Raw genomic sequence first — 13,784 nt, 5'->3', positions numbered from 1 at the left:
TGCACACCAGACAGTAATCAGGAAGAGATACATCTGAGCTATATATAAGTGTGAATCCCATAATAATGTGCACAGCAGGCAATAATCAGTGTGCGATAACCCTTAGCATTACATATAAGTGTGACTTCCATAATAATGAGCCCAGTAGGCAACAATCAACATGAGTTAAACCTGAGCCATATACAAGCTTGACTCTCATAATAATGTGCACACCAGGCAGTAATCAGCCTTTGATATACCTGAACCATGCATAAGTGTGACTCCAATAATAATGTGCACAACTGGCAATTAGCAGCATGCAACACACTTCAGCCATATATAAGTGTGACTCCCTTAATAATGTGCACAGCGGCAATAATCAGCATGCGATACAGCTGTGCCATATAAAACCATGAATCCCATAATAATGTGCACCGCAGGCAATAATCAGCATACGATACCCCTGAGCTATATATCAGTGTTACTCTCATAATAATGTGAAAAGAAGCAGGGCCGGTGTTAGCATTTTGTGGGCCCCCAGCAGATGTCAAATTGGGGGCCCCCTAGGCCCTTCCAGTCTACATTTCACTCTATCGTTGATACTCTGCCTGAGCAACGTTTTAGTTCATGCTGCAAACTGAATACCTGTAGATACAATGCTCTTAATTCCAACAGGCCTGTGTACCACACTCTGTTGGCTGCTCTCACAAAGGGATATTATTTACAGTCACTGGAATTTAGTTGCACCAGTGATACATTGCAGGAACTCTATGTACAGGTCTGGACTTAGGTGAAATGGTGTTCTAGGCCTACTTTTGCAGCCACCCAACACACACACACACACACACACACACACACACACACACACACACTGTACCCTCCAATCTTCCCCTGATCGCCCCCCCCCCACCTTGAGCTTCCCATGCTATGCACATTACTTTTTTCTTCCTTTTCTCAAATTTTGCTTTAGTCTTCAGCTTTTTCAAGAAGCCGCATCTTCCTATATGCTCTGAAGTTCATTTTAAAGTTTTTTTTTTCTTTTTACACAACCTTTTCATCTAATGATGGCTTGAATAGAAATTTTGATTAAGGAAAGAAATTGTGTTACTGTTCAGCTTTAATTTTCCTTGCATCCTTTCAACACACCTTTCCTGACCAAGTAAGTACAGTAATAACCATTTAGAAAAGAACTCAGTTAAGCCACAGCCACCAGAAGCACTGGGTTATGCATGTTCTGAAATACATTTAGAGCATTTTCCCAACTTTTTAATCCAGGTTGTGCCAAAGGTTTAATGTTCAAAAAATGACAAAATAGTGACTCACAATAAACTAACAAGCCAATTGTTGTCTGGATATACAGGTCCTATCTTGGAACTGACTTCCTCCCTAACCTCCCAGAAAAGACTGCCTATGCATCCTTCTGGTGTTAGACTGGGATGGAAGCAGAGGTTCAGATTTCTACAGTCATGTATTTCAAGTGAATGCTGACATACATATACATGGCACGCCTCCTCATTCCTCAAGCTACCTGCATACATGCCTGGTGTGATTGTGAGTAAAGTGAAAAAAATAACTTTGTTGCTCCTAGACAGTACACTGCCCCTGCACAAACTATAGTAACCTTCTCTGTACACCTCTGAGGTTTGTCAGAAAAGTAAAAGAAAAGGATGAACACTGTCCTCAGCCCAAACACGAGGTATAATAACCTCATATGCACACCTCTAATGATTGACTGTGATGGCAATTAAGGAAGTAATAACCACACAATCCACCCCCCCCCCAACACACACACACATAACCTACAGCCGTTTGCTGTAGACATACATCTCATCAGAGCTGGTTTTAGAATGGGTGCAGTTGAGAGCAGAGGCCATTATCAGATTTATCCTAGCAGGGTCATATCAAACCACTGTTCAGGTTAAAGAGCATAATTAGAAAATTAATACATTTTTCCTCCTCATTTTCCCCAACCAGAAATAGCTTTTGTGGGCACCCCACACAGTCAAGGATGATTAAGGGAGCCCCATGTTTCCATTCATACAGTCTGGGGAGTGGGGGCTCCCTGACTCTTAGAAGATCTAAGTGTCTGAATGTTCTGACGTATTTCATACATTACTTTTGAGATATAATTACTCATTAGCTACATTTTTAACTGATACCCAGAAGAATAATGACTGTGTCCTGGCATTACTGGGTGTGTGCACAGATAAAAATCACTGTTATTTTACACATACACACACACACACACACACACACACACACACACACACACACACACACACACACATAAGCCATAGCAATACTAGTTTTGTACTTATTTCAACAAATAGCAATACACTGTGCAACACTGGTATTGTCACACCCTATCAGTGATTGCCATTTAGCAGCTGTCAAACAGCAGCAGGGGTAAGTCATTTTTATTTACCTTCCCTGATTTTTCTCATGGCTTTGCTGTATCCTTTGTAAAAAGTTTGATTTGCTTGTAAATCATCCAGGATTACAGAAAATCCAGACATTAGAGTTTTACACTTATTTGACCAAAAAATGAAATCTGATGAGAAAGGTGTTATACGATTAAATTTTAAATTGAATTAGTCTAATATTTGGAACATGTTCATTATTTTGAGCCTTTATTCTGCTATTATAGGTATCGCAATTAATTCTTCTGCAAAGAAGTTGAAAGTTGCAGTAGCTGGTGTTCTGCCAGTGCTTATAAAATTCTCTGAAAAAAGAAAACCATGCCTGAAGATCAGAAGCATCTGCTTTTCTTAAAATCCAAGGTTTGCACAGAGAAGAGTCACTCTGGGCTGCTGATCTCTCTAGTGCTTACCTTGTTTATGTTCATTATCCACTTTATACTAAAGGGGTCATATCACAGACCTGTTCAGGTTAAAGGGCAGAATCAGGAAATTAATGCATTTTTTCTCCTCATTTTTCCCCAACCAGCAGCAGCTTTTGTGGGGCCACCACACACAGTCAAGGTGACTAATGGGGCCCCCTTGCAGCCATGGGTATTGCAAGTACCTAAAGTTGGCTATGTTGTTAATTTTAGAGGGCTGAATGTTCACTAGCAGAGTTTAACTAAGCCAGAGGTACTATATCAGTGGTAAAATATTTAATGGAATTGTGAAGCCTGTTGCTTGATAAAACACTGTTACTATAACCAGAAATATCTTTGAATTTTAAATGAGATATAAGTATGACTTATTACTCATCTAGTTTATTAAGTACACAAGACTGTTGTACTAGCTTTCGTTGGTTTGACAGACCTGTTGCAAAATATCAGGGTAAAGCAACCTGTTGTAGTTGGGGGCCCCCCCAGGAATAGGGGGCCCCCAGCGACCGCAGGGTTCGCTGGTGCCTAAAGCCAGCTATGCAAAGAAGGCAATAAATGGCATGTGATACCATTGAGCCATATAAAAGTGTGACTCTAATAATAATGTAAACAGAATGCAAAAATCAGCATGTGATACACCTGTGTCATATATAAGTGTGACTCCAATAATAATGTGCACAGCAGGCAATAATCAGCATGCGATACACCTGAGCCATCTATAAGTGTGACTCTCATAATAATGTGCAAAACAGGCAATAATCAGCTTGTGATACACCTGAGCCATATATAAGTGTGACTCTTATAATAATGTGCAAAACAGGCAATTAGCATGCAATACACCTGAGCCATATATGTGTGACTCCCATAATAATGTGCACAGCAGACAATAATCAGTATGTGACTCCCATAATAATGTACACAGCAGGCAATAATCAGCAGGCAATACACCTGAGTCATATATAAGTGTGACTCCCATAATAATGTGCACACCAGACAGTAATCAGCATGTGATACACCTGAGCCAAATATGTGTGAGTCCCATAATAATGTGCACACCAGACAGTAATCAGCATGTGATACACCTGAGCCATATATAACTGTGACTCCCATATTAATGTGCACAGCAAGCAATAATCAGAATGTGATACACCTGAGCCATATATAAGTGTGACTCCCATAATAATGTGCACAGCAGGCAATAATCAGCATGTGATACACCTGAGACATATATAAGTGTGACTCCCATAATAATGTGCACAGCAGGCAATAATCAGCATGTGATACACCTGAGACATATATAAGTGTGACTCCCATAATAATGTGCACACCAGACAGTAATCAGCATGTGATACACCTGAGCCATATATAACTGTGACTCCCATATTAATGTGCACAGCAGGCAATAATCAGAATGTGATACACCTGAGCCATATATAACTGTGACTCCCATATTAATGTGCACAGCAGGCAATAATCAGAATGTGATACACCTGAGCCATATGTAAGTGTGACTCCCATAATAATGTGCACAGCAGGCAATAATCAGAATGTAATACACCTGAACCATATATGTGTGACTCCCATAATAATGTGCACCGCAGGCAATATTCAGAATGTGATACACCTGAGCCATATATAACTGTGACTCCCATATTAATGTGCACAGCAGGCAATAATCAGAATGCGATACACCTGAGCCATATATAAGTGTGACTCCAATAATAATGTGCACAGCAGGCAAAAATCAGCATGTGATTCACCTGATCCTTGTATAAGTGTGACTCCAATAAAAATGTGCACAGCAGGGTATAATCAGCATGTGATTCACCTGAGCCATATATGTGTGACTCCAATAATAATATGCACAGCAGGCAACAATCAGCATGTGATTCACCTGAAACACATATAAGTTTCACTCTCATAATAATGTGCACACCAGACAGTAAACAGCATGAGATGAACCTGAGACATATATAAGTGTGACTTCCATAATAATGTGCACACCAGACAGTAATCAACATGAGATATACCTGAGCCATATACAAGTGTGACTCCCATAATAATGTGCACAGCAAGCAATGATCAGCATGCGATACACCTGAGCCATATATAAGCATGACTCTCATAATAATTTGCACACCAGGCAGTAATTAGCATGAGATGAACCTGAGCCATAGAAAAGTGTGACTCTCATAATCATGTGCCCAGCAGGCAATAACTAGCATGCAATACACCTGAACCATATGTAAGTGTGACTCCCATACTAATGTGCACACCAGACAGTAATCAACATGAGATACACACCTGAGCCATATATAAGTGTGACTCCCATAATAATGTGCACACCAGACAGTAATCAACATGCGATACACCTGAGACATATATAAGTGTGAATCCCATAATAAATGTGATCGCAGTGTGAAAAAACAGAAGTCCAAGTTTTTGATACCTTTCAGTGTTTCCCTTCCTGGGAGGTACACTGGTGTTGGGGTTAATACATGGAAGTACTTATCCTGTACGCAGTTTATTTAGGTAATTGTCTCAGAGTGAGAAATGACACCAACATGTTTCTCTTGTTGATGGCATTCAGTCCTATTCAGAAATCATAACTTTTTTTATTAGTTTATGAGAGAAGAATGTGTCATGTGTAATGTGCTGTATACTGAGCGATCCTGTTTTTTCCACCAGTAGTGTGTGCATGTGTATGTGTGAAACCGAGAGAGAGAGAGAGATGGTGAGGAATTGCTAAGTCTCGGCCATCATATAATCTTTTGCAGCTCACTAGACTAGGCTGCTGTAGTTTTTTGTGATTGCTAGCTCTTCCATATTACTTCAGGCAGAAGTGCACATTTAGTACATATTCAGCTTCAAAGAGGCCCTTCATTTCAAGAAGGGTAGTTCATGGGAAAATCAAACGTTACTTGCACAGATAAGATCATTGATAATATGATGTCAGATTAAAAACGTGTGTCCTGTAATTTAATCAAGTCCTGGTTTGTATTGCAGCTCCCAACAAGATAGCAGCACTGAGTGAAATGGGCACTTACTCTATGGTGTTTGAAGGGGTTACATACACATATTATTCATCTCCATTGACATTTAATGCAGCTGAGGTAAGTCAAACCATCGCTTTGTTTGTCTCTTCATCTCTGCTTACTCCTTGACAAACTGACATGAATTAACTTATGAGTCTTTTGCCAGCATACTTATGTTTGCTGTGTTTACTGAAAATAATAGATAGATGGTGATGAAAAGATATAATAAGTATAAAAAGACTCAAAACATAAAGTAAAACCCTCAAACACAACATCAAAGACTGTTAGGATAGGTATGAACCCAGGGCTGCTACCAACTGTAACGGTAATCGCAAGGCCTTCTTCAGTTACATTAAGGAAGTGAGAAATGATGTCCATTGCTATATCACTTTGTTTTTATATATACATATTTATTTATTTATCTGAATGTATGTACTAGGAATGTCCAACTGGGAAAAAAACACTTTTCAGTGAAGGCCTGGGGAGGAAATCTCCATGAGTAAATAAGTATTATAGGTACAAGGGTAATAACTGCAGTAAAGAAATCTTAACAAGCATAAACAAATCAAACAATGAAAAAAGAAAGCAGCAATGTAAGTATGCAACATGTACAACGTAAATACATAATTACATAGTGTTTGCATGTCAGATGCAGCATAGACCATATCTGTCTATACAGACATAGATATAAATATAGACATTGCTATAGATATAGAGCTTTTCTCCCCGGGCCTCCGCTAAAAATGGACATGCATCCAGTCAGACTATCCCAGTCAACAATTGTAAAATAAATACAATAAATAAAATAAAAATATAGATATATATATATAGATAAAGACACAGATACAGATATAGATACAGATACAGATATAGATATAGATATAGATATGGATATAGATATAGATACAGATATAGATATAGATACATATATAGAGATATAGATACAGATATAGATATAGATACAGATACAGATATAGATACAGATATAGATATAGATATAGATACAGATATAGATATAGATACAGATATAGACACAGATATAGATATAGATATAGATATAGATATAGATATAGATACAGATATAGATATAGAGATATAGATACAGATATAGATATAGATACAGATATAGATATAGATACAGATACAGGTATAGATACAGATATAGATATAGATACAGATACAGATATAGATATAGATATAGATATAGATATAGATATAGATATAGATATAGATATAGATACAGATATAGATATAGATATAGATATAGATATAGATATAGATATAGATATAGATATAGATACAGATACAGATACAGATATAGATATAGATACAGATATAGATATAGATACAGGTATAGATATAGATACAGATATAGATATAGATACAGATACAGATATAGATATAGATACAGATATAGATATAGATACAGGTATAGATATAGATATAGATATAGATACAGATATAGATACAGATATAGATACAGATATAGATATAGATACAGATACAGATACAGATATAGATACAGATACAGATACAGATATAGATACAGATACAGATATAGATATAGATATAGATATAGATACAGATATAGATATAGATAAATATATAGAGATATAGATCCAGATATAGATATAGATACAGATACAGGTATAGATACAGATATAGATATAGATACAGATACAGATATAGATACAGATATAGGTACAGATATAGATATAGATATAGATATAGATATAGATACAGATACAGATACAGATATAGATATAGATATAGATACAGATATAGATATAGATACAGGTATAGATATAGATATAGATACAGATATAGATACAGATATAGATATAGATACAGATATAGATATAGATATAAATATAGATACAGATACAGATACAGATACAGATATAGATATAGATACAGATACAGATATAGATATAGATACAGATACAGATATAGATATAGATATAGATACAGATACAGATATAGATATAGATACAGATACAGATATAGATACAGATATAGATACAGATATAGATATAGATATAGACATAGACATAGATACAGATATAGATACAGATACAGATACAGATATAGATATATAGACATAGATATAGATACAGATACGGATACAGATATAGATACAGATATAGATATAGAGATAGATACAGATACAGATTCAGATACAGGTATAGATATAGATATAGATATAGATACCGATATAGATATAGATACAGATACAGATACAGATACAGATATAGATATAGATATAGATACAGATATAGATACAGGTATTGATATAGATATAGATACAGATATAGATATAGATATAGATATAGATATAGATATAGATATAGATATAGATATAGATACAGATACAGATGTAGATGTAGATATAGATATAGATATAGATATAGGTATAGATACAGATACAGATATAGATATAGATATAGATATAGATATAGATATGCATATAGATATAGATATGCATATAGATATAGATATAGATATGCATATAGATATAGATATAGATACAGATACAGATACAGATATAGATATAGATGATTAAGATACAGATACAGGTATATATATATATATATATATATGTATATATATATATATAAATATAGATATAAATACAGATACAGATATAGATATAGATATAGACAAATATATAGATATGGATATAAACAAATACAGATATAGACATATATATAGATATAGATATAGATATAAATATAGATACAGATATAGATACAGGTATAGATATAGATATAGATATAGATATAGATATAGATATAGACATAGATATAGATATAGATACAGATATAGATATAGATATAGATACAGGTATAGATATAGATATAGATATAGATATAGATATAGATATAGATATAGATATAGATGATATGGCTATGATACAGATATATATATATATATATATATATATATATATATATATATATATATAAATATAGATACAGATATATATATATATAGATACAGATATAGATAGAGATGTAGATATAGATATTGATATAGATACAGATATAGATATAGATACAGATACAGATACAGGTACAGATATAGATATAGATATAGACATGGATATAGATATAGATATAGATACAGATATAGATATAGATATAGACATAGATATAGATATAAATTATTTATTATTTATTTATTCCAGTTTGATTACCGGGGAGGTCCACCGGGCTTGAGGGCTCGTTTTCAGTGGAGGCCCAGGGAGAAAAACTCCACAGAACAAAGTTTATTAACATGAAAAATTTCAAAGGTAGTTTGCAATACAAACAATGGGTTTATTCAACAACAATAAGACAAAAACAATTACAATTTTGTTCAGGAGATAAAAACACGCATATAGCATAATAGCTAGATTTTACTATTTAATTACATTTACAAATCAGCAATTGAGAGTGAGGTTAGGAAGGTCAAAAGGTTAGCCTGGAGTGAAGGGGAAGGAGAGCTTGAGAATTATGGGTGGAAGAGTGCATTTGCATTTCCAGTTAATGAGAGGTAGGAATGAATTTGAGTTTTGAAGTTATTATGGTTGTTACAGGTCCTTAGAGAGGAGGGCAGTGCATTACATTTTTTGGTAGGATAAACGATAAGCGAAGCTGACCAGCTGGGCGCTTGGGTTTTTGAACAGTGATCAGGTTTTGGTGAGAAGATCTAAGGGGTCTGAGGGGGGTATATGGTTGTAGTGTATTAGATAGTACAGGGCAGTTAGTGGGTTTGAACAATAATTTGTGGGCTGTGGTTATTTGGTGAAAGTCAAGTAGGTTGGGGAGTTCAAGCCAGTTTAAAGAGTGAAGGGAGGTGCAGTGATGAGAGGAGGATTTGGCATTGGTAGCAAATCTGGAGATTTTGTTGTAACATACTTCCAGTTTGGAGGTAAGTGTGTAAGATAAATTAGTGAGCAGATGAGCACCATACATAAGAGAGGGAAGGAGATAGTCTGGTGGAAGGAGAGAGGAAGTGGTTGTTTCTGTAAAGTAGGCCAAGTTTTATGTGTGTTTTCTTGTTGTTTAACTGGATATGAGTGTTAAATTTTAGTTGATTGTCAATTGTGACACCAAGACGTTTGGCAGAGGGTATGATCTTGATAGTGGAGTTGTTAAGGCTGGTAATTTGAAGAGAGTTTTTATCAAGAGGGGAGGATTTTGAGGGGGAGAATAGAAGGATCTTAGTTTTGTTGGCATTTAGTGAGAGGTGATTTTGGAGCATCCAGTTTTCAGTGGTTGAGAAGGCATTTTGTGCCAGAAATTGGAGCTCTGATAGGTTAGTGGCGCAGCAGATCAAAGTGGAATCATCAGCGTATTGCACAATTTTGGTGTTCGGAATGGCTTTGTGGAAGTCATTAATAAAGATATTGAATAGCAATGGGCCAAGTATGGAACCTTGGGGTACTCCAGTGGGGGTAGAAAGGAAAGTGGAGGTGGCTTGGCCCCATTTCATGGCTTGGAACCTGTTTGAAAGATAGCTAGAAAACCATGAAAGAGTTTTTTGGGAAAGGTTGAGATTAGAGAGATGGTTTTGAAGGTGGGTATGAGAGATGGTATCAAAAGCTTTGGATAAGGCCAGCAGAACAGAAGATACCATATTACCAGAGTCATGGGCTGAATTGACAGTATGTAAGAAGGAGAGAAGGGCAGTGTTGGTACTATGTCCTGGGCGGAAGTCGTGTTGGGTAGGAGAGAGTAGCTGGTATTTGGTAAGGAATGGCAAGAGCTGCAGGCGGATGCATTTTTCAAGAATTTTGGAGACAGGGCAGAAGATGGCTATGGGGCGGAAATTGGAGACATTACAATTTTTGCCACCCTTGTGGAGTGGAAGAATAAATGCAGTACGCCATAGTTTGAGTACATAAGATTCAAGTAGTGATCTATTGATCAGGATGCTGACAGGCAGAGGAATAGCATCTGAAGCTATTTTTAGGAAGAAGGACAGAATGCTGTCAGGGGCATTGGAGCAAGGCTTTAGTTTATAAAGAAGTTTCTTTATTAGGTTGGTGGTGACAGGTTTGAGTTTGAAATTAGAGTGGGGAGAGGAGGGAGGGGAAGATTGAGCAGGGAGGGGTGGAGGGTTGTTGTTGGTAAAGGTCTTAGTTAGCTCAGCAATAGAAGAGGTAAAGAAGGTATTGAATATTGAGGCAATTTCTGGGTCAGATTTGCTGGCGTCCGGACAGGGGTTGTTTTTTGTACCTGGCCTGAGGAGGGAATTAATAGAGTTCCGGAATTGTTTGGGATTTTTTGCATGATTTTCTTGTAGTTTGATGTAGTAAGACTTTTTATCTCTAATGACTTGTTTCTTGGCTATGTTTTTCAACTGTTTATATTTAAGTAATATTTCTGGATGTTTATAGCAGAGGTAGGCTTTCCAGGTTTTATCCCTTTGTGGCATAATCTTTTTTGTATCTTTGGTGAGCCATGGGGTGGTCTTTGTTTTAACTCTTTTAGTTCTTATTGGAGCTAGCGAGTTAAGGACAGGTAAGAATATTGAATTGAAGTAATCAACGTCTTTGTCTAATGGTAGTATTTTTAGGAGGTTCCAATTAGTTAGCTTAAGGGAGTCAGAGAAGGTAGTAGGGTTAAAGTTAGATAGGTTATGAGTATGAATGTATTGGTGAGAGTGTGAGGAAGTGGGAGTAACTCGAAAGGTGAAGGCAGGGAGGTGGTCTCCTAATGAGTCGGGAATGACACCAGATTTTATGACTTTGTTAGGATGAGATACTAGGATCCAGTCAAGTATGGACCCTGGGGGCTGGTTTTGTTAGGTCTAGTAATGGAGTTAGTAAGTTGAGTGAAGTTGAATAGGTTGATTGTTATGGTGGGATTAGGGTTGATGATTTTTCCCCAATCAATATTTACATCTCCCATAATGTAGATTTTTAGCTTAATATTGGAGGAGGTCCAGGAGAGTATGTCTTCCTGGGTGTTGGTGTTGTTGCCAGGAGGAATATAGAGGGAAATGATGCAGATGCTTTTATGGATGTTTATTTTTAGTAGGCCAATCACAAGTTCAGCATTAGTGAAAGAAGGGATTGGGTTAGAGTAAGGAGTGATGGACAATCAATTGGAGTAGAATAAAGCTACACCACCACCTCTTCTACTTGGGCAGTCAGATTGGAGAGAGTGAAATCCAGGGGGAAAGAATACAGAGTCACTTATATGAGGTTTTAGCCAGGTTTCAGAGATGGCTACTATGTCTGGTAAGTTATGGTTGAGCTAGGCATGGAAGAGGGTTAATTTATTTATTAAGCTTTGGGCGTTGATGGTGAGGAATTTGAGGTTTTTACTTGAGGATTTGTTGTTGGTGCTGGGGAGATTTGTTGGAGAGAAGTTTGGTCCAGGATTGGGGTTGGATGTCGTTGGCTAAGCAAAGGTAAGTTGGATGGGGAATACGTTTATTAGGTTTGTGTTTGGATAGAAGAGGCTGGTAGGGATTAGGTTTAGGTTTGTAGTAATTAGTAGAGTTTGGGAAAACTTTTACTTTTAGGAGAAGGATAATGTGGGAGGGAACTAAAGAGGCTGAGATATTGTGATAGTGGGATGTAAGGATGTTGTGAGGAAGAAAAGGGGGAGGGTGTAAATGGAAATCAGTAAAGGAGGTGGCATGGTAAAAAGGTAGTAGAAGGAAGGGCAAGGATATTCAGATAAGGATTGTAGGAGGATGGGTTGGCATGCTAGTTGGAGTCAGTCAGAAGTGATAGAGAAGAGGGTAAAGTGATATTAGGTGGGTGGGGGGAATGGTAGTGAGAGTCAGGTGGGTTGGCGGAAGGGGTGGGTTGGAGGAAGGGGTGGGGTCAGGTGGGTTGGAGGAAGGGGTGGGGAAAGGTGTATGAGGATTGGTTGGGGGAGAGGGAGGGATTTGTAGGAGGAGGAATAAATGCAGGACCACTTGGGGGCGGGTTAGAATTGGGGGCAGGGTAGGGGAGCAGAGTGAGCCCTCAGGCCAAACGGAGCGGGAAGAGCCAAGAAGGTGGGAAGGACCAAAAAACAATCAGTGACCTGAGTCTGGAAAAGGAGAGCTACTGCTAGGGTGCAGGTATTCTGGTTACTAACTTTGGTTTTCCAGTTATTAGCTTTGGATTTTATGTTTGGTAGGTTACACTCTTTAAAGAAAGTGCATGAGTGTGTGGTTGTAATTCCACTGATTCAGTGGAGAAGGGCAGAGACACTTTTAGGCAGAGTAAATAAGTGGAGCAGGAAAGAAAAAGGTTTATTGCTGGTCTTTTTATCAGGAGTATGCTGCCATCTAGTGGAGAAAGGAGGGAGGTACACTCAGAAAAAGAGATTCCTCTAAGAAGTTAGGTTTAGAAAGTTAAATAGAGGCAGTGAGGGAACTACGAGAGTAGACTGTAAACCAAGGTTGGGGGGGCAATGCAATGGTCTGCGGTAGGCTACTTTCAAGCACACCGAGGTAGGATGCTGCTCAAGTTTAAATAGTCACTAGAATAACATATTTAAGACTAATTACATACACTGAGTTTCTTTAGCAATGGGGAGACTAGGTCCCAGTATATTTAGAGTAGATCAAGCAGATTGTCCACGGACGTCTTTTCTTAGAAAGGAGGGATTTTCTGTTAAATAGTAACGAAGGGGGAACACCCAAGGGAGCAGCTGTAAAAGGAGAGAAGAAAACAATGTTAAAATGGGGGTGGGGGAAAATAGAATGAGGGAAAGTGCAGGAAGAGGTGAGTTCAGAGTAGAGGAGGGTAGACTTACAGAGTGGATAAGAGGAGGAGAAAAAGGGAGATGGAAAAAGAGTGCAGGCTGAGGGAGAGAGAATAAAGATGTAGAGAAAATGGAGGCAGAAACAGTTGGGCAGTAGATAGGTCCACAGATTGTAACAAACCTTTCACTTCAAATCCCATACAAACTATAGTTAGATGACAAGAAAACAGGTGCTATGCA

At 37.4% G+C, this 13,784-nt stretch overlaps 1 protein-coding gene across 1 annotated transcript in view; it reads left to right on the top strand.

Moving 5' to 3' along the window:
• Positions 1-13,784, top strand: part of LOC122790919 (eosinophil granule major basic protein 2-like) — a 219,526-nt gene that overhangs the window by 16,876 nt on the left and 188,866 nt on the right. Inside the window, exon 3 of the mRNA XM_044058603.1 lies at positions 5,822-5,928. Within this exon, the coding sequence (XP_043914538.1) occupies positions 5,822-5,928 (107 nt within the window). The remainder of the gene's footprint in view (positions 1-5,821; positions 5,929-13,784) is intronic.

This window comes from Protopterus annectens, chromosome 16.part0 (assembly GCF_019279795.1).
Source record: "Protopterus annectens isolate FY-2018-M chromosome 16.part0, PAN1.0, whole genome shotgun sequence".
NCBI classification, from domain to species: domain Eukaryota; kingdom Metazoa; phylum Chordata; order Ceratodontiformes; family Protopteridae; genus Protopterus; species Protopterus annectens.
This window is presented reverse-complemented; position numbering and strand designations above follow the sequence as displayed.